Below are 23,243 nucleotides of genomic sequence, written 5' to 3' on the forward strand. Positions count from 1 at the left end.
GTCCAGCTAAATGCGTCCACTGTTCCGAAAATCATACAGCCAGCTTCAAGGGGTGCCAGTTCTACCAAACTATACTAAATCGCCACAAAATCAAGTCTTTCAACTTCAAAAAAACTATCACACATACAAAAAAATTATTTCCCGAGTCCCTCCCCATTGACCCCTCTCAATCCATCCCATCTTATGCTGCTGCTACTTTTGATTCAAAACTGAACACTAATCTGCAAAACTCAAATTTAAAATTAGCTCTTTCAAAATTCCTATCCGATTTAACGTCCATAATAAATTCTTTTCTTTTCGCTATATTAATAACCAATTAATTATGGCATCTACTTTTAATATTATTTCTGTCATTACATTAATATTCCGTTTTGTTTATTTCTTATCTGATATTATTATCTTATTTATTATTATATCATTATGCTCATTATGTTTAATTACCAATTATTACTTATCTATCAATATTGTAATTGTTGAACTAAATAGTTTTACTGAAAGTTCTAAATAAAAAAAAATTAAAATAAAAAAAAAAAAAAAAATCATCTAAAAATATAAAAAAATATGTATATTTGTGCCAATATTACAATTTTATATCATACATAATATAAATGGCAATTATATAAAATTAATACAAACTTTAATAAGTCTTACCGTACAGTTTTCCAGGGTCGGAGTCGTTGACGATGATTTATGCTTCTATTTTAAACCAACATTTCGGGAATTTCGAGTATCGAATCCCACAAGCCGCCTCAAAACTAGCTGATAACGTAATCGAAGCTACAATCTGGTTACACAACAAAGTTAATTCGGTTTTCCTACCTACCGCCACCAAGTTTCATTACATATTCAATCTGAGAGATTTATCAAATGTTTTCCAAGTATTTACATATTCTAAAACAAAAACACATTTTTTTTTTTACTAATAATGTAAGTATGAGGTATAATATTTTTTAAATTATGTATTTTAGGGTCTGCTCTTCAGTACTGGAGAATGTCTGAACTGCAGTGCAGATCTAATGCGACTGTGGATGCACGAATGCCAAAGAGTATACTCAGATAAATTAGTCGATGACAAAGATTCAGATGCTTTTACTAAAATACAGACTGACGCGTTGAAAAAATTCTTTGATGTAAGTTTTTCACTATTATACTCGAGCCTATAAATATAATATATTTTACTTTAATAGTACAGAATTTGAACATGACCATCGCCAAGGGCTAGTTTTAAAATACTAAAATTGTATTACCTAACTATTTAAATACCAATAGATCTTTTTGATGTGCTTTCAAAATGTTGAACACTGCTAATTGTAGATGATATTTAAGTTATAGATTGTATCATTCAAATACTATTTATTTATTATTATTTAATATGGTATAAGATATTTATGTAAGTGCCTTTATAAGTATAGAAGTAGACAACCAAACTTACACCTAACACTACTTTTTTTAAAAGCTGGACAAAATAATGATATTTTTAAAATTAATTAAGTTAAATTGATATAAAAATATTTAAATGTTTTTTTTTTGACATAATTAAGTTAAGTGATAGGTATATAGAAAAAAAACTAAATTAATAATTTAAGTTAAATGAAATTGTTTTGCTTAAAATAATATATAGTTATAAAACATATCATTAAACGCAGAAAATGTATTTACTTTAACAGTAAAAATGTACTTATGTCATTTTTAAATCAAATTGTGACAAAAATATTTGAGAATAATTCTTAAATGTTCATCTGTATTCAATGGTTTTAAAACTAAGTTATTTGTCTGACAAATGACAACAAAAATAAGTAAATTTAAGAATCACATTTTTAATTTCTAACTATGCATCTATCGACAATTATCATTTTATTATGTTTAATTTATTTATTATAATTCTGAAATGTATATTATATATTTATACATTTTATATTATTAATAATATATAATATGATTTAAATATTTTTAACTAAAATCACAGTTCTTATTTATAGGAAATCGACGAATGTGCAGTTTTTGAAAAACCAAATATTTATTGCCATTTTGCTCAAGGTATTGGTGAACCTAAGTATTCATCGGTTAGAAATTGGACTAATCTTACAAAATTACTAGAAGAAGCACTAAACTTATACAATGATTTGGTCGCCGCCATGAATTTGGTGTTGTTCGAAGACGCTATGATGCACATTTGCAGGTTTGCAGGGAGAACCATAGGCTTAAAGTTTTGGATGTGATTGAATACTAACGTTACGGGTTTTGTGAACATTTATAGAATAAACCGAATATTGGAATCGCCAAGGGGCAGCTGTTTATTGGTAGGAGTCGGAGGTAGCGGAAAACAGTGTTTAGCGCGTTTGGCTGCGTTTATTTCCAGCTTGGAGGTAGCTCAAATACAACTACGCAAAGGCTACGGGCTTTTGGACCTTAAAGTGAGGTTTTAAATGAAAACAAATGCATGGTTTATTACTTATTCATAGTAAACTTGAAAATATGCCAAAACTACACACACGTGTTTACACCTACTGTTCCCTCCCCCACAGTTTAAAAACCACCCAATGGGCAATGGCCTAAGTTGCCTCGGGTTAACTAATAAAAAAATAAAAAAAAGTAATATATTTAAAGGTATAGGCATTAACTAGCTATAAAGTTTTTTTTAAAAAATATAAACTGAATACTCGTAGTTACCTTCCAACCAAAGTAATAATTGAACTACTTAGTTAAAGTACTGTAATCACGGTTGTATATTATATATCTATAACAGTAGGTAGTTCAATTTAATTATTTGATTATTTTTGTTTAATTATATATACTTTATACAATTATTTTGAATAAAAATATACAAATAAATATTTCTCGATTAAATATTTTGGTTGAAACTTAATTTTCTACTAATCTATAATTCCTTAATTTTTAATAAAATGTTTAGTTGGTATTTAAAAAAAAAATTAAATGTTAATATTTATAAACTTTAAACTCTTTGAGTTGAATTTATTATATTGCTTGTTAACTATTAATTATAAATTATAATTTAAGATAATTTTTTTCATTAACTTGCTTATCTTAGTATATTATACTGATATAATTATATAGATGGAATTATCCAGTTTGTATTTGAAGTCGGGTTTGAAAAACGTAGGAATCGTTTTTTTGATGACTGACGCTCAAGTACCGTCGGAATCGTTTCTAGTTCTGATTAACGACATGCTTTCGACAGGCGAAATCCCAGAACTATTTCCCGACGATGAGGTCGAGAACATTATAGCCGGCGTTCGTAACGAAGTAAGATTTTACATTATAGTATAAAAGGTTGTAGTAAAATAAAAAAAGAATACAATAAGACACTGAATAGGTAGGTAAAACGTAAATGGGGTAGTATATGGAAGGAGGTATGGAATGTTGACTTAAGGGGATTCGATATCGTGATTTTCTGTTTTTGTCTAACATACGCGTGACATAGTATTTTAGACGTGATTTTTGCCAAACATTCCAATTGATCTATTAATGCGATAAGAATTCTGAAAACAGGTTTAAATTTTTTGTCAAGTCTACTTGAAATCGACTTTCCCACGTGTTTGATATTATTCCCTAAATTCCTATAAATGTCATATTAAAAAAAATAAAAAAAAAAATATTAAATAGTAATTATTTAACTTTTGGAGAAGTTAAAATCAAAAAATTAAAAATGTGGAAAAGTCAATTTCAAGTAGACTTGACGACAAATTCAAATCTATTTTTAAAATTCTTATCGCTTCATTAGATCAGTTGGTGTGTTTGGCAAAGAACCAGTCTAAAATCCTATGTCGCATGTGTGTTAGACAAAAACAGAAAATCACGGTATCGAATCCCCTTAATATTATGTACATTGAGAAAAAGATACTATCGCGATGGTCGTAACTCGTAATGACATTTTTATATGCAATTAAAACGAACAGGTTGGACGTAGTAAGACGATAATAAAGTGTCACGGTAGGGTGGTTTTCTTACTTTTGCATATTTATTGGCGTCTACTCCTAATTGTTATTGTTATTGTTATAATGTAAGTATATTAATACTAGGTATATTAATTTAATATTGTGCATATGTGTATGCAATGTGATCTTTTAAGCATGCTCACCCCCATTTCTCTCTTTAATAGTACATTTATTCAAATTCTTATTTTTAGAATTTTTAAGTATACCTAAAGACCATATTTTCAAATACCTGATATTTTTTGTACTACTTAAGGAGTATCATTTGGTGATAAAACTTCTATTTTTCAAATGAGAACCCATTCTTTTTTACTGCAAATTATTTAGCGGATGGTTTTCTCGAAAATATTTATGTAGATTTGAGGTATTTAAATCAAACTTCTAATGAGTAGTTTCTGAGTTATTAAAATGTTTAAGCTAAATATAATTATAATCCTTAAAAATGATTTAAAAAATATAAACTTTATGACATGTAATATTAGATGTATTAAGTACCTATTTATTATACTTGGACCATTTTTACAAGTTATTTGTATTGATAGATCAATAGCTATTACTTACATTTTCAAATAATCTAAGCCTCAATATCTACTTAACTCATTATCATAGACATATTATCTTTAGTACTTACACAAAACAATACACCTAACTTAAAAACTACTCATTAGAATTTTGTTATTATAAAATTCTCATAAAATTTATCTGCTGAATAATTGGTTCCGATTTGAAAAACAGAAGCTTGTATTATTATTTGTCACAGGATCATACCGCCGTGAAGTTGGCCCTTACACTTTTTCAAAAAAAATATAAGGGGTGGAACCGAGGAAGGGCTAACTTCACGCAGCCCTGACTTGTTGTCAGAAACTTTCAAAACTGGTGTAAAAACACTCGTTATAATTAGCAAGAATTTGCAAGTCCACTCCCGAAATTTGCAAGTCGAAAATCTCACCCCTACGATTTTTCAAAGTTTTCCACCCCAGCCCTGACTTGTTGTCAGAAACTTTCAAAACTGGTGTCAAAACACTCGTTATAATTAGCAAGAATTTGCAAGTCCACTCCCGAAATTTGCAAGTCAAAATTCCTACCCCTACGATTTTTCAAAGTTTACCACCCCCAGCCCTGACTTGTTGTCAGAAACTTTCAAAACTGGTGTCAAAACACTCGTTATAATAAGCAAGAATTTGCAAGTCCGCTCCCGAAATTTGCAAGTGAAAATTCCTACCCCTACGATTTTTCAAAGTTTTCCACCCCAGCCCTGACTTGTTGTCAGAAACTTTCAAAACTGGTGTCAAAACACTCGTTATAATTAGCAAGAATTTGCAAGTCCACTCCCGAAATTTGCAAGTCCACTCCCGAAATTTGCAAGTCAAAATTCCTACCCCTACGATTTTTCAAAGTTTTCCACCCCAGCCCTGACTTGTTGTCAGAAACTTTCAAAACTGGTGTCAAAACACTCGTTATAATTAGCAAGAATTTGCAAGTCCACTTCCGAAATTTGTACATCATATATTTTTCTTAGTATTATCATTCTCTTATTTTAGAAGTTGTAGGGGGGGGGGGGAAAGACACAAATTTTACCACTTTGGAAGTGACTATCACGCAAACTATTCAGTTTAAAAAAAAAAGATATTAAAAACCTCAATATCATTTTTGAAGACCTATCCATAGATACCCCCCACGTATGGGTTGGATGAAAACAAATTATTGAGTTTCAGTATGGGCAACCCCTAAAATGTATTTTTTTTCTATTTTTGTGTGAAAATCTTAATGCGGTTCATAGAATACATCTACTTACCAAGTTTTAACTTTTAACAGTATAGCTCTCATAGTTTCGAAGAAAAGTGGCAGTGACACCATGACGGACAGACAGACAGACATGACGAATCTATAAGGGTTCCGATTTTTGCTACGGAACCCTAAAAAAACAGAATTTCAAACTTAATAACAAGATTTTGAAGATTTTTTTAACCATAACTTCCAAAGAAAATTTAACCGACTTTTTTTAAAAGTGCCATTATTATGCTTATAAAAACAAACATTTTAAAAAACAAAATTCATAAAAATCGCTTTGGAGCTAAATAAACTGGTATGGTTTCAATAATTCATATTTTCATGTATTACTTTTCTCTTAAATCTCTAGAAAAACAAGTGTTAAATAAACATTATAATTTATAATATTACATTTGACATATTAAAAATGAATACATTGATATCTTTATAAGCATTTAATTTTTTTTTTCTAATTATCAAAATAAATTACTGTACATATTAATTAAATAGCTATCAAACTGAAACTCATAACTATGTTAATACCAATGTTAATTTTTTACAAACCTAATGATTCTAAGTAATTATTTGTGGTGGGCTAGTTTTGAAAGTGTCTGACAACAAGTCAGGGCTGGGGTAGAAAACTTTGAAAAATCGTAGGGGTGAGATTTTTGACTTGCAAATTTCGGGAGTGGACTTGCAAATTCTTGCTAATTATATCTAATAATATTTATCTTAAACAACCTATAATAAATTCTTAAATGATTTACATTGTAATTTAAATTATTTCATTTTAAATTATTTTTTACATTAATTATTTTAGCATAAGTACTATAGCTTACTAAATGCCATAATTATGTAATATAATATGTTAAAGTATAATTTTGACTTGCAAATTTCGGGAGCGGACTTGCAAATTCTTGCTTATTATAACGAGTGTTTTGACACCAGTTTTGAAAGTTTCTGACAACAAGTCAGGGCTGGGGTGGAAAACTTTGAAAAATCGTAGGGGTAGGAATTTTCACTTTGCAAATTTCGGGAATGGACTTGCAAATTCTTGCTAATTATAACGAGTGTTTTGACACCAGTTTTGAAAGTTTCTGACAACAAGTCAGGGCTGGGGTGGAAAACTTTGAAAATTCGTAGGGGTGAGATTTTTGACTTGCAAATTTCGGGAGTGGACTTGCAAATTCTTGCTAATTATAACGAGTGTTTTGACACCAGTTTTGAAAGTTTCTGACAACAAGTCAGGGCTGGGGTGGAAAACTTTGAAAAATCGTAGGGGTAGGAATTTTCACTTTGCAAATTTCGGGAGTGGACTTGCAAATTCTTGGTAATTATAACGAGTGTTTTGACACCAGTTTTGAAAGTTTCTGACAACAAGTCAGGGCTGGGGTGGAAAACTTTGAAAAATCGTAGGGGTAGGAATTTTCACTTTGCAAATTTCGGGAGTGGACTTGCAAATTCTTGCTAATTATAACGAGTGTTTTGACACCAGTTTTGAAAGTTTCTGACAACAAGTCAGGGCTGGGGTGGAAAACTTTGAAAATTCGTAGGGGTGAGATTTTTGACTTGCAAATTTCGGGAGTGGACTTGTTAATTCTTGGTAATTATAACGAGTGTTTTGACACCAGTTTTGAAAGTTTCTGACAACAAGTCAGGGCTGGGGTGGAATACTTTGAAAAATCGTAGGGGTGAGATTTTTGACTTGCAAATTTCGGGAGTGGACTTGCAAATTCTTGCTAATTATAACGAGTGTTTTGACACCAGTTTTGAAAGTTTCTGACAACAAGTCAGGGCTGGGGAGGAAAACTTTGAAAAATCGTAGGGGTAGGAATTTTCACTTTGCAAATTTCGGGAGTGGACTTGCAAATTCTTGCTAATTATAACGAGTGTTTTGACACCAGTTTTGAAAGTTTCTGACAACAAGTCAGGGCTGGGGTGGAATACTTTGAAAATTCGTAGGGGTGAGATTTTTGACTTGCAAATTTCGGGAGTGGACTTGTTAATTCTTGGTAATTATAACGAGTGTTTTGACACCAGTTTTGAAAGTTTCTGACAACAAGTCAGGGCTGGGGTGGAATACTTTGAAAAATCGTAGGGGTGAGATTTTTGACTTGCAAATTTCGGGAGTGGACTTGCAAATTCTTGCTAATTATAACGAGTGTTTTGACACTAGTTTCATAAGTTTTGGAGAAAAAATAAGGGCTACGTGAAGTTAGCCCTTCCTCGGTGCCACCCCTTATAACTCCTTTATTTTTGACTTGCAAATTTCGGGAGTGGACTTGCAAATTCTTGCTAATTACTTGCAAAATATTGGCACTGTGCAAAACTTTTTTTGAAAAAGTGTAAGGGCCAACTTCACGGACGTCAGGATCATTATACAGTTTTAGAACTGTAAAAGTATTTCAATAATCAGATTATTATTGTTGTCGTAGTATTATGTGTCCTACTGTCCTATAGATTTTTCATACAATATAATGATATAAATTCAAATTTCATGTAATCAATAATATCAAACATGACAAAAATGTCAAAAAATAAAAAAATTGAATTTTTTATAATAGCTAAAATTTAAAAAGTGTTCAATTTTTTAATTCTTATTGATTACGTTAATTTAATACAATATAATTGAATAAGATATTTTTTATTCCCATGATTAGTAGTCAGATTGACCAAGTGTTTATACTATATAGTTGGTAAATGGTTTGAGTTAATATATTAACTACAAAATTACTCAAAAATAGAATCCAGTTTATTGTAAATAATTTAAAAAAAGTAATAAATTGTAACGATATTATACTCGATAAGGTCAAGGGCGCCGGACAGTTGGACACTCGAGAAAATTGTTGGAAGTTTTTCATCGACCGGGTTAGACGGCAGTTAAAAGTCGTGCTGTGCTTCTCGCCGGTCGGATCGGTGTTGCGGGTTCGTTCCAGGAAATTCCCCGCACTGGTCAACTGCACGTCCATCAACTGGTTTCATGAGTGGCCACAACAAGCACTAATGTCAGTGTCCAATCAGTTTTTATCGGAACTCGAAGTGCTCCCCGTAAATTACTTTTTACTTTTTCTGCCAAAATCGTTCTCATTTATTATTTCCAGTGATTAATTATTTTGTGGCGTACCCGCCGTCGTATGAACTTGTTCTAGGAAAACTTCAGAGAATCCGTCGCCAAGTTCATGGGTTACGCGCACACGCAGGTCAACATCATATCGCGTATATATTTACAGAGCGACCGCCGGTACAATTACACCACGCCCAAATCGTTTTTGGAACAGATATCGCTCTACTCCAAGTTGCTAAGGCGAAAATCAGCAGAGTTGGCTAGCAAAATTGACCGACTTGAAAATGGGTTAGAAAAACTGAAAAGTACAGCCAATCAAGTTAGTTTACATTATGCACACGACTCCTTAAAAATAAAAAAAGGATTTGTAATTTATTTTATTTGAATACATTGATCACATGGACGGAAACTATAGCTGTACTGTAAGCCTATACAGGCGTACACTGTACAGTGTCGGTAGGTTTTAAATGTAGGAACCTTTGCTTGGTAATTGAGATTTATATGGTCATTGTAATGGAGTGTTAAATACTCGAGTTTGAATTCAATAATAAATCATTATTTACGAACAACGATCTGAGTGGAGACGGTCAGATTATATATTTTTAAGGATATTTTAGATTTTAGATTCTAAGCGGATCAATGAATATATTTAAAAAATATATACGTTGTAATATTATATTATAATATGTATTAAACACTACAAATAGCCCATAGCCCACAATTTGTGTGAATATTTTGAAATTTTTTTGATAATAATAATTTATTTAATAGTAAAATGTTCAAGTTTCTTCTATAATCAATATTTATTAATATCTTTATTTTTATATAATAACTAAATAATAAAAACCGGTCAAGGATAGGTTGTTATTATACGTTTCGACGTTTGAATACCCAATGTCATCAACATTTGAACACCAAGCGCTCATAAAATTGTTGTGACTACACTAACTTTTTTTCTTAATTACTAGTAAATAAACTTGTAATTATCAAATTTTCGAGTCTTATGTGTTTAAGTTTTAAATTACATTCATTGTATATGTAATCTTGTATTATATTTTCAAATTTTCACTCAAAATCAAAAATTTATCATACTTACATCAAAGAAAACTAAAACTTCAAATATCTATAAATATCACAAACACAACCAACCTATTTTGAAAATTATGGTCTAGTAAATGCTAATATGAATATTTAATGAAAATATAAATTTTCTGTGGTAATATATTTTTGAATTATAACAAAAAAAAAACAAAATCAATTTCAAAAACTAGTTGTGCGTAAAAATTTCCATTTTCCCTAATTTAATTTTTTTGTTTTTCTGAATTATTTTTAAAAATACTGAGTATTTCACTTCTGACATCTCAAAAGTAGGTACAAACTAAATCCAATTTTTTATCAGAGATAACTATCCAAGCAATTGTTCTACAACTGTAGAATGTGTAGGTACAGGACTATAGACACAAACTCACAAAAGAAATAACATAATTGACAGTGTAAAGTTTATCCAGATAAATATTCTTTTATCTTTTATCTTATCTAAATAAATAGAGATTATTAATTTACACAGTTATCTAAGATAAAAATCACTGTTATCTAGATGAATTTATCCAGATAATTAAATTTATTAAACGACTTTTATTTATTATAATTTATAGGTAGACAATTAAGTAATTTATTAAGTAGGTTATTTTTACTAATATTTACTAATATCGACATTTTTAATAACATACTATTAAGTTATTCTATATTTCTACGAGCTTACAGAGAGTTCCATAAACCAATATAAAAAAAAAATTATCCGATAATTTATCTAGATAAAAAAAAAATTTTTTTTATCTTTATCTAGATAAAATTATATTTATCTCGGCTCAACACTAATCATTGAAAATCAATACATTTATCGCTCTGACACTGTTCAAAATCTAAAAATATGAGTTAATAGTTACGGTAGTCAAATATTTTATTGTATTAAATACATGTATGGTTTTATATTATACAATTTCAATTTAAGGTAGATAATTTAAAAGAAAAATTAGCAATTCAAGAAGTTGAATTAAAAATTAAAAATGACGCGGCCGACAAACTCATTCAAATAGTTGGTATTGAAACCGAAAAAGTATCAAAAGAAAAAGCATTTGGTACGATTTAAAATTAATAAAAAAAACAATATTTTTTATATTTTAAGATATTTATATAAATTGTATATAGCCGATGACGAAGAAAAAAAAGTTGGTTCAATAGCAGAAGAAGTAAAGAAAAAACAACGGGATTGCGAAGAAGACCTTGTTAAGGCTGAACCAGCACTACTAGCTGCTCAAGTTTGTTTTTTAAAATATATAAGAAAAGAAAATACAATTGAAATTAATATTATATTATATTATTACGTATTATTAGACGTGCCATCATGACTGCAATTCCCGGTTGATCTTGAGATAACTAATACCCCCAATACTTGGATAGTGCCCCATTAAAATTGTTTTTAATATTATATAAATTTACCATCTACTTATAAATTAAAAACGGCAATATTTAAATGAAATAAAAAAACTTGTTATACAGGGTGTATCAAAAGTATTCATCCAATTCCAAATTTTTTATTTATTTAAAAAATGAAGATATAAGGGTGAAATAAAGTAAATATATTCTTAAAATAGGTAAATTATATTAATTAGTCAAGCGTTAATAGTCAAGCGTTAATACGTGGGTCGCTAACTTGCGATTAACCGTTGCTGAACTATATCAGTTCGTAATCGGATGAAGACTTTTGAAACACTCTGTATTATACATTTACCTTTATCAGTTTATATACTATGTTGTCGAAGTAAAACTAAAAAAAATGATTTTAATTGTAGCATATTAAAAACCCATAACACTAAACTTAAAAAACTTGGTTTAATAACTAAAAAATTAAAAAAAAATTAAATATAAAAATGTTAAGATATAATCATAGTGTAAATAGCGTAATTATTTGCATATTTGTTATTACTTTAAGTGTTACCTATGACAATCAAGGGGGCTAGGAGCCGCCCCTAAGTCATATTTCTAAATAATTCTATACTGTTAAAAACAAAATTGCAAAAAAACATAATCATATTATAATACTGAAAGTTTTTTGAAAATTATTACTTCCTCCCCAACCATGTATCTGGAGCCGCCCCTGACGAGAATAATATACTGTTAGTGGCTACGAGTAGAACATATCCGTGATTCATGACATGAGTACCTTCCTCTTACAGTTTTACCAACAATTTTCAATATAACTTAGGTGTGTGCCTTGTTAGTATTTGCTGCTAAACGACTGCAGTATACAACCCATTATATTATGATGGGTATTAGGGTAAAGCATAGAGTTATTGGCAGGGGTGTAGTTATTAGCACCAAGTAATTTTGTTTTTCGTATATAAAATGTTTGATTATGAAATTTAGGGATGTTTTTTTTGATTACACGGTCATACTTATACTGTTTTATTATCAATCTTGATGTTATCATATTATCTATTTGATAATTTGTTATTCGATTTCGTAATGGAGCAGGTTAGGTGCCAATAACTACCAAAAAACGAATTTTTAAGGTGCCAATTACTGCTATAATTAAATATAATGATGTTTTTCTTTTATTTTTTTTCTCTAGGAAGCTTTAAATACATTGAACAAATCAAATTTAACAGAATTAAAATCATTTGGATCACCTCCCGGCGTTGTTACAAATGTAACAGCTGCTGTGATGGTGTTATTGGCGCAAAACGGTAAAATACCCAAAGACCGTAGCTGGAAAGCTACTAAAGTATGTATTGTACCTATATTGTATTATTATGTATTATCACATTGTATTTATAATGATAAATCCAATCGGTTTAAGAATGACCGTATTTCGTTATGATATATTGTACCTAAGGTAAAATACTGTTAAGATTAAAAATTGGTTTTAATTTTATGATTACAAAAATTATACTTCGCAATTATTATATATTATTTATATATTTAAAATGTATACTTTTTAGTATTGATTTACAATATATTACTGCAGAAAATACATATTTAAATCAATTTTAGACTTTGGTTAATTTAACTAAGTGTATAATATTATACTGAAATCATATTTTAATGTGAAATAAACATCTAAATAACTAAAAATTACTCATTAGGTATATTTTCGAAATTAGAATACTGCAGTTTACATGGTTTTCCATTTAACCTAAACTATTTAATTTCAATTTAGATTATGATGGCTAAAGTGGACAGTTTTCTTGATTTACTCATAAACTACGACAAAGAGAACATTCATCCCGAAGTTACTAAAGCTATTAAACCATACTTAAAAGATCCTGAGTTCGAACCAGAATTCGTTAGATCAAAGTCCGCCGCAGCTGCTGGTGAATTATTTTATAATAATCCCGCTGCGTTTAACAAAAGTCAATACCTAACATTGTATTCGATAATTCTATTTCAGGTCTCTGTGCTTGGGTGATAAACATTATAAAATTTTACGAAGTATATTGTGACGTGGAACCAAAACGATTAGCCTTAGCTCAAGCCAATCTGGAACTCGCTCAAGCCCAAGAAAAATTAGCAGTTATAAAGAAAAAAGTCGCGGTAAATATGAAATACTTTGTAGCGGTGTAAGAATGATATAAATATCGATTTAATCCGAAAACAATTTTCACACAGTCCTTAGAAGAACAACTTTCCAAATTGACAGCTGACTTTGAGCAGGCCACATCCGAAAAACTACACTGTCAACAAGAAGCGGACGCCACTAATAAGACAATCGAATTAGCGAACAGACTGATTGGGGGCTTGGGGTCGGAAAACGTCCGTTGGGCCGAAGCTGTAGCTTGGTAAATAATTATTATTGGGGGTCAACATTTCTCAGGGATTAATTTTTTTTCGATTTTTAGTTTTATGCAACAAAGTACCACATTGCCGGGAGACGTTCTTCTCATCACAGCGTTCATATCGTACGTTGGGTGCTTCACGAAACACTATAGACAAGAACTGCTCCACAAAATATGGACGCCATTTGTAAAAACCTTAGATGTACGTAATTGTTATACTTATAGATATTAAAATATTTCGTTGAATCAAAAAAGTTTAAAAACAATAATACGGCGTACGAGACCAATATGGTTTAAATGTAGCGCGTGGACGTAGTTCAGAATTATACATTACAACGCTTCATCACAGATCATCAATTAATTGAAAATAATACAATTTAGCTTGTTTACACTTTTGGACATTAATTATTGTACTCTTGCACAACGCATATAGTTGTACGGAATAGAAACCTTCCAAGCCATTGTGATCATACTGCAGTCTTCTACAATGGGTAGGTATATTTGCTATTATTTTAATCTATTAGCTAAATTAGTTTTGATTTAAAGTGGTTCAATTTATTTTATATTGTACATTGAGGTCTCATGAGAAGCGAGAGCACATTCTTAAACACTATTAAGAGTTAAGACGTCTTACAAACATAAAGCTTTTGTTATTGTTCTAGTCACTCTATGCTTTTTGTAATTATTATCATTTAGCTGCACTCTGGTGACTATAATTAAATTATAGTTTGTATTTCGAAAAATATACGTCTCTCGAAACATTTAAACAAGTTGTATTCAAGTCCTAATAAATAATATATTAGTGTATTATAATAACAATTGTACAAATATATTATCTATAAATTTTAAACACTAAACACTAAATTTTTAAATTTTAAGTGGTTCTATAAAAATAACTTTCTATTGAGAATACTAATTAAACACTAGGACATTAACAGTTAACTAATTTTAAATTATTTTTATCATCATCATCTACTGTTTTATAGTTTGGAATTTAAATACTCGTTTCGTTTGTTATTGTGTTTAAGTGTAAAACATAGGTACGATCATAACAATAAATGTTTAATTAGAATACATTACACTTTTAGCCTGCTGTACCAATAACTGAAGGGTTAGATCCGTTGACTTTATTGACTGATGACACTCAAGTGGCGATTTGGAATAATGAAGGATTACCCAGTGATCGTATGTCAACAGAAAACGCAACTATATTAACAAATTCCGATCGTTGGCCGTTAATGATCGATCCACAAGTAATATATTCCATTTTTTTTTTATTACCCATCCATCTATTATTTTTATTCATTAGTTTTAAGTAGTATCATTGATTATAAATACTGATATTAAATAGTTTTCTATTAAAATAAAATACAAAAGGTTCTCTTTGTAATAATTTTTTGTCTGTTTTATTTATTTATCATATATTATGTAATAATATATCGTATGCAATTTATATTTCAGTTACAAGGTGTTAAGTGGATCAAACAGAAGTACGGAGAAAGTTTAGTTGTGTTGCGTTTAGGACAGAAAGGTTCAATGGAAGAGTTAGAAAAAAGTATAACAACAGGAAGAATTGTTCTGCTCGAAAATATTGAAGAAAATTTAGATCCAGTTTTAGATCCTTTGTTAGGTCGTAATCTCATAAAAAAAGGAAAGTAAGTATGTGCCAATAGCAACGTTATTTATGATTTGACTATAAATATGTAACAGATCTTTAAAATTGTTGTATTTTTATTTTTTATCTTGGATAGAGCCATTAAGATGGGAGACAAAGAAGTTGAATACAATCAAGAATTTCGGCTTTTACTCCATACAAAGTTAGCTAATCCACACTATAAACCCGAAATGCAAGCTCAAACGACTTTGATCAATTTTACTGTGACGAGAGATGGTTTAGAAGACCAGTTACTTGCTGAAGTTGTAAAAGCCGAAAGACCTGACTTGGAACAACTTAAAGTAATTTATATTTTTACTTCAGTATTCGTTTTGTCATAAATATAATTTAACCATAATGTTATACTGTTGTTAGGCTGAATTGACCAAGCAACAAAACGATTTTAAAATTATGTTGAAAAAATTAGAAGACGATTTGCTATCACGTTTGTCCTCAGCAGGAGGTATGTAAACATACAGTTCATTTTTATAAATAGTTGCTTATTAGTAAGTTACGAAGTGTCATCACAGACTTGTACAGTTATACCTATTTAAAACGTTAAGCTCTACTAGAATAACAATATAATATATTTCAATAACACTATACACCTAGAACATTTTATATTTTATATTTTATATTTTTAACAATATTAGGTAATTATTGTTTCTTTGCCCTTTGAAAACTAAATTTAGAAATGGCTCTTAGATATTATGGATAAGTATACCAGCTATGTCCGAATTATATAACTGCCGATTTATGACGACATGACGTTATCGAAACTGCAAGCAACGGGAAGCAGATAAATGTACCTATAAATCATTATTAATTATTACTTATAACCTACTTATAGTTTACATTTAAATAATACTTGAGATGAAATAAATAAAAATCTTATTTGAACAGAGGTTAAACTATTATAGGTTGTCAGAAATATGTTATATTAAATGCATTATAATTGTTAGTCTCAAAACTGAATTAGTGTAAGTATTTAACATTGTATGAAAGTCAGAATTTATCAGACTTTAATAAATAAAATATATTTTTGTGATGCATTTGGTGCATTAGGTACCTACAAGTAATTTTACAATATTTTTTAAATTCGTGCTAACTTTAATTTTTAATATTTTCATTGTTGCATACATCACTTTATATATAGGCACACGAATACATCACACATCATACACGTCATTCCCTAGGTAGTTAAAACAAATAATGAACTATACTAACCAGGGCTTAGCACCCGTAACATATATTTATTTGTTTCTGATTTAGGGTGCTAACTGGAATAAAAAATTTAAACAAACGTCCGGGTTTTCATTGTTCGGGTTAATATTGGTTAATACGGGTGTTCAGAAGTCTTGAAAAACTAAACTTTTGAAGGCTGAGCCCTTCCAAAAATTGTCAAGCCGAAAAAATTATAAAAAAAAAAACTTTTATGTTATTTATAATAAAATATTAATCCCTAACACAAATGCACAACATTTGTTTATACCAAACTAAGTTTATTAATGTAAAATTTTCTAAGAAACTACAAGAACTAAGACAATGGGAAATTAATTAGGTACCTATTTATTTACCACTTGCCAAGTCGACGGACATAAGTTAACTAAAATGTTTAAAATAGGATATAGGGGCGTTGACTGTATTTTATTGAGTCATAAAGAAATAAAATAAAATATAAATTATGATTTTGCGATTTCCAAAAAACTGGTATATAATTAATATAGCCTTGAATTAAGATAATTGTTAATAAATTATAATAATAACGCTTAGGAAGTTAGTTGGCAAATAATACTGTATTGGTATAAACTATTAATAATTATAGGTACTTATTAGTTATTAGAATTTGGTATTTTGGTCGTGACTGTCAATACGTTGTTCAGTTTTGTTGAGACTATGTCCATATTTTATATTGCTATTGGCTATATTTGGATTTATTTTATATACTAATAAAGTAATCCATATATATAATATACAATATCTATATATATTATATAATATAAGGTATAAGAAATAATTTAGTATTATTAGGCGATTTGGTTTAATCAGAATCAATTAATGATTTTATTTTCAAGAAAATAATTATTGAATTTACCTATGATTGATTGTAAATTTGTTCCTGTAATCCTGTTAATTTATTATTATTATTAAACAACTAACTGCAGAATTGAACTCACCACAAGAAATAGGTACATACAAAATTATATATCACATAAAGATTGTAAAAACAAATTTTCGGTTAACCAGAATGTTTTATTCGGGTTTTGGTTAATTCGGGTGCTTTGAAAACAGAATTATTCGGATTATATGTATTTCAGGTGTTTGGGTTTTTAAGGGTTTTTAAAGGTGTTATGGGTTACGGTTAATTTGAGTGCAAAGCCCTGATACTAACCTTAATATTTAGCCAATTTTCGCTTTCAGTTTTTAATATTGAACGACAAACGTTTAAAATACCTTACTGATAAACTCCCAACAGTATAGGTTATCTTTTTTTTTTTTTTCCGTTTGAACCGACAGCAGAGGAGGATCTATGTGAACACTACTACTCCTCTACAGTATAGGTTATCTTAAAAGAGAGAACGTTACCAATTGAATATCATTTGCTGATTTATATTTACTATATTTTTCTATTAACCTAAATATTATAATAAATTAAACACTTGTATATTATGGAAAAAATATTTTTACTTTAAAGACAACATATTAAGTGACACGGCGTTGGTGGAAAATTTGGAAACGACTAAAAGAACTGCTGCGGAGATACAACAGAAAGTGGCCGAGGCAAAAATCACGTCGGAAAAGATTGATGAAGCCAGAGAACATTATAGACCTGCAGCCGCGAGGGCTAGTCTGTTGTATTTCATACTCAACGAACTGAATACGATCAATCTGGTCTATCAATTCTCGTTAAAGGTAAAAAATTATCACGAGAAAGCGATTCAAATACGCGCATTTACAGTGGTGGACATGGAATTTTTTTTTCTTGGAGGCTCATCGTCTTTTTCCAAGTTTTACAACACAAGTATTTAAAAACGTCCCAATTTATTAACCTAGATGCTAGGCCGATTGAGGTGGAGAGGGGAGCTCTAGCCAATCTTAAATCCGCCACTGCGCATTTAAATAACATGATAAATAATAATATATCGTGTCGAAAAATGTAGGCTTTCAGCGTAGTGTTTAACAACGCCATTGAAAAATCCGTTCCGGCAGAAACCGTATCGCTGAGAGTGAACAATTTGATCGACTGTATCACCTACTTCGTCTTCGTGTACACTTCTAGAGGACTGTTCGAATGTGACAAACTGATATTCGCGTCGCAGATGACATTCCAAGTAAGCGATGTCGTGAAAATAAATATTATAAATAATAAATTATAAATAAACATATACAATTTAGATATAGATATTATATCGGGTACCTAAATCAATATTATTGATTATACACAGCCACACAGGCGTCAAGATACAGTGATTAATCTTTAAAATTTCAATATCATTATATTCACACTTAACGCCCATACGCCATACTACGTGCGTACAGCCGTAGAACGTTATCAATCTATTTTTTTGAGTATGATGATACTAAAAATTAAATCAAATAAAATACCTAATTTATTGTTTTCATAGTAAGGTACATACAATATACTTTTATATATATTATAATAATTTTAATTTTAATTTTTCATTCTTCAACGACTGTGATCAGTTTTTTTTTAGTGTTTAACAGACCTTGAAGGCTTTTTACACGCTTCAATCAAGTCTTTCCATCTGTCACGTTTTCTTGCTATTTCTAACCTCATTCCATCATCTACTTATTTCGCATCCTTGATCACTCAGTCTATCCATCGTTAACGAGGTCTCTCTCTTGGTATTTTTTTGTTTCGGTTTTAATTAATATATCACGGATGATGCCTTGCATATTTAAAATGAATATTTACGCACTACCAGTTTTTGTTAATAATTTAATATCGATTTTGTTTTATGTTAATATTTTTGATTGTAAGTAATTAAAAAAATTAATATTTATACAAGGTTCCTCATAAGCTCTTAAAAAAAATTCAAAAATATAAACAATACCTACATTAATTCATTTTTTTTAAAAAGAGTGATGTTAAAATTAAATGTTGACATTTATCATTGAATTCAAATAAAACACATAAATTACCACAGTGATCAAGTCAATTAAGACGTACGCACTCAAAATATTTAACTAAATATACGTTCAGAGCGAGTTTCGCTGTTTTTTTTATTTTGTTGTTAACTTAGAGTGTATATCGTAAACCTACTATAATATAGCAAAGCTATTTCCCAGGTTTCTTTTCTCATAATAAATTAAATTATTAGTTTAGTATTATTATAAACATTCATACTATATGTTTATATATAAAACAAAATTAATATATAATCATTGATCATAAGATATAAATTTATAAATTAGGTACCTATTGCATGTGTATCAATTTATTATTGAGTTATAAGCCACTAGGATTGCTATTCAATTTGTATAGTTTCTGTGTTTGTGAAATCATTATAAAATGTAATTACTAATTATTTTATTAATACAATAATTTGCCTAATACTAGGAACGCGAATTTTTCTATTATATTTAGGTAATTTTAGTATAAATAACAAAATTAACCAACCATTATAACAATAATCATTAATTTGGATATAAATATTCAATTTATTTTTATATTCATACCGTTAGGATGGAAGTTATTTAATAAAAAAAAACTTATTATAGATATTATTAATGAGTGAAGAAATAGCTCCACAAGAATTAGATTTCTTCTTGAGATTCCCGACAGCTCAGCATATTAGTAGTCCAGTAGAATTTTTGTCCAATTCAAGTTGGTCAGGTGTTAGAAGTTTGTCGACTAAAGACGAATTCAGGTATTTTAAAAATGTCCAACTACCTAAAACAGTAAAGTAACTAAATAGTTTCTAAAATTGTTAAAATTGTTAAAATTGCGTTTATATATTTTTTTAGAAATTTAGACCGTGATATCGAAACATCGTCAAAAAGATGGAAAAAATTTGTTGAGTCGGATTGTCCAGAACGCGAAAAGTTCCCTCAAGAATGGAAAAATAAAGTGTCGCTACAAAGACTCATGATGATGAGGGCATTACGCCCAGACCGAATGACTTATGCTATGTCGTTAGTATTTTGATTTGTTTTAGATTCTGAGCGAAGCGAAGAATGTATTGATTTTATAATGATGTGTGTTTTTTTTTATTTTTTTTATCTTTTTAATTTTTGTGTCTGTCATCACCTATTAGGACAGTAAAAATGCTTGGATTTTCTTCAACAGTAACTTTTCTGATAGTAAAGTGAATCTAGTTGGTATTTTGGGGGGTCTAAAGTAAACATTTCACAGTAGTTTTCAAAAGAGACGTGAAAAACAAAAGAAAAATTAAGGAAAAACGAGAATTTTTACTCAAAATCTGTTTTTGAGAAAATCGATTTTGGTTTTTGGTGCAACTCTAAAACAAATGACCGTAGGTACATGAAATTTTGACTGAATGTTTAGAAAGTATCCACGTAGATAGGTTATATATAAATTACTTTATTCACAATAATATCATCAAATATACATGGTAATATCATAGGCTGACTGACCGTTTTCGCTCAGAATCGTTATTCTTATACAATGATATTATATCATTGAATTAAAATTTAACACCATCCATCACAGTTACCCACTTGTCACCTACTGTACAGCAAAGCGACATCCACTTACCTGCCTTTTTTTGTTTATGGTTTTTAATTTTTATTATATATTTGATTATTAAATCAAAATTGACCAATATTAATTTTATTTAAAGCTAATTTATTATTATGTATTTTGTTCAGGGTATTTATTGAAGAAAAGCTTGGTTCAAAGTATGTAGAAGGTAGAAGCGTGGAATTTGCAAAGTCGTTTGAAGAAACTAGCCCAACAACACCGATTTTCTTTATTCTTTCCCCAGGAGTAAACCCGTTAAAAGTAATATTCTTATCACTGATAAAAGTACTTACTAGGTTTTAGTTGTACCTATAGTATACTTATATTATGCTAATGAGTATTGATTCTAATATATTAGAACTATAGTTCTTACATATAAGGATAATAGTACCTTATTAAATTTAAAACAGTTCAAAAAATGTTCACCATTCTTCTACAGTTTCTTTGAACAAATTAAACATTTCAACTATAAATAAGTTATGCCGTTATATGGTGATATTATTTGTATTAGGTATATGATTTATTTTGATTCAAATTAAAATCAAAAATATTAAATTATCTTATTTTTAAGTCTTCGCATTGTAGCACATTACACAACCAGGATTTTAAAAATATCAAAAGTTAGGTAATCTGCAAATATTTATTTGTTTTTATATTTTAAAAATTAATAAATTAAATGAACGTAAACCATATATTATGTTCTCGAAAAATAATTTTTTGAAATGAAATTTAGTAATATAATACAACGTTTTATTTTATTAAACTATCGTTTACACATCAAATAATATTGTTTATAATAATTTAATAATATAATAATATAATATATATATATACAATATATTATATACCATTACTATTTAAAAGTATGCGTTTATTTTATTTCTATAATATAATATACAATGTAAACTGTACATAATAATATTATGTTTATTATAATATTACTTGTTCAGGATGTTGAAGATTTGGGACATAAACTAGGAATTTCAACTGCATTAAACAATTTTCACAATGTGTCATTAGGTCAAGGCCAAGAAGTCGTTGCCGAAAGTGCAATGGAAATTTCGGCTCAAAATGGTCATTGGGTCGTTCTTCAGGTACATATTAAAAGCATTAAAATATAAAAATACATTTGAAAATATTACAAGTATGTTCAAATAAATAAAAAATATTCTAATATTTAAATAATTATATTTTTATTTAAAAAATATATAAAATACTTCAGTTGTAAACTTATATTAATCCCAAAATTATGACTACAGTATTATGTAATCATGCACTTAAATATTTATGATATATTATGATATATTTTGTACCAGAGTTTGTATTACCGTTATACCAATAATTTTCCAATTTCTCATTAAACGTTTAGATATAGAATGTGACTTTTTGTTTTTACACATTTCATATGATAGATACATGAATAAAAATATGTGATATATTATATTATATAAAAATGATTTAAAAAACTGGTAGATACGTGTAAATAAAAACAATTGTTGACTTATCGCATTTAAAAAATAATTTATTATGAATTAGAATATTAGAATATTAATTATAATACGGCGTTTAGGATAGGCAATTTGGATGCCGTTACGATTTTTTTCAGTTATAGCCACATCACTACACTATAGTATTCCCCAAACCCGCCAAAACGCATAGTGTGGCACTGTGGAAACGCTCTAACTCACAATAAATTATTTTTTAATTGAAAACAGTAAGCAAGACGAAGTTTCTATAAAAATGTGTTACAATATAATATTATAAACATACCTAATCATATAATATTTTTTACGTTCAAACTTGTTATCTATGAAGTTTCATATTAAGTATTCATAGTATTTTCAATTTTGATTGTTCATTACATCAATTACTTCAGCTTCTAATCTTTCACAGAATCTAAACAAATAAATGTTTACCGAATGTAAGTTAAGAACGTACTTAGATCATAAGCCATGTTTTTTTAATTTCAGAATATACATTTAGTGAAAAAATGGTTACCGACACTTGAAAAGAAAATGGAACTACTCGGAGACACAGCTCATCCAAGCTATAGGCTATTTTTAAGCGCTGAACCGGCCGCTACGGCGTCGGCACACATTATTCCACAAGTACTTAACTTTTTCTATTTACCTGTTCAAAACACATTTACGTTTTGACCTAAATGCACGCTAGACCGGAGATCGATGTTATAAAACAACGATAAAAATATAGTTCTAAGCTCCGTAAATTGTTTGCACTTAGT

At 29.0% G+C, this 23,243-nt stretch overlaps 1 protein-coding gene across 1 annotated transcript in view; it reads left to right on the forward strand.

The window, feature by feature from the left end:
• The window catches only part of LOC132934556 (dynein beta chain, ciliary), a 91,322-nt gene that overhangs the window by 59,941 nt on the left and 8,138 nt on the right, over positions 1–23,243 (forward strand). The window contains exons 48-72 of the mRNA XM_061000877.1: positions 659–878; positions 969–1,130; positions 1,980–2,179; positions 2,258–2,414; positions 3,076–3,264; positions 8,532–8,771; positions 8,873–9,106; positions 10,799–10,925; positions 10,996–11,105; positions 12,419–12,571; positions 13,007–13,160; positions 13,238–13,380; positions 13,456–13,625; positions 13,686–13,824; positions 14,711–14,875; positions 15,084–15,277; positions 15,374–15,578; positions 15,652–15,739; positions 17,972–18,189; positions 18,438–18,608; positions 20,020–20,168; positions 20,266–20,433; positions 21,130–21,262; positions 21,952–22,095; positions 22,972–23,109. Coding sequence (XP_060856860.1) covers positions 659–878; positions 969–1,130; positions 1,980–2,179; positions 2,258–2,414; positions 3,076–3,264; positions 8,532–8,771; positions 8,873–9,106; positions 10,799–10,925; positions 10,996–11,105; positions 12,419–12,571; positions 13,007–13,160; positions 13,238–13,380; positions 13,456–13,625; positions 13,686–13,824; positions 14,711–14,875; positions 15,084–15,277; positions 15,374–15,578; positions 15,652–15,739; positions 17,972–18,189; positions 18,438–18,608; positions 20,020–20,168; positions 20,266–20,433; positions 21,130–21,262; positions 21,952–22,095; positions 22,972–23,109 — 4,171 coding nt within the window. The remainder of the gene's footprint in view (positions 1–658; positions 879–968; positions 1,131–1,979; positions 2,180–2,257; positions 2,415–3,075; positions 3,265–8,531; positions 8,772–8,872; positions 9,107–10,798; positions 10,926–10,995; positions 11,106–12,418; positions 12,572–13,006; positions 13,161–13,237; positions 13,381–13,455; positions 13,626–13,685; positions 13,825–14,710; positions 14,876–15,083; positions 15,278–15,373; positions 15,579–15,651; positions 15,740–17,971; positions 18,190–18,437; positions 18,609–20,019; positions 20,169–20,265; positions 20,434–21,129; positions 21,263–21,951; positions 22,096–22,971; positions 23,110–23,243) is intronic.

The sequence above is a fragment of the Metopolophium dirhodum genome, chromosome 1, assembly GCF_019925205.1.
Source record: "Metopolophium dirhodum isolate CAU chromosome 1, ASM1992520v1, whole genome shotgun sequence".
In the NCBI taxonomy this organism is placed as follows: domain Eukaryota; kingdom Metazoa; phylum Arthropoda; class Insecta; order Hemiptera; family Aphididae; genus Metopolophium; species Metopolophium dirhodum.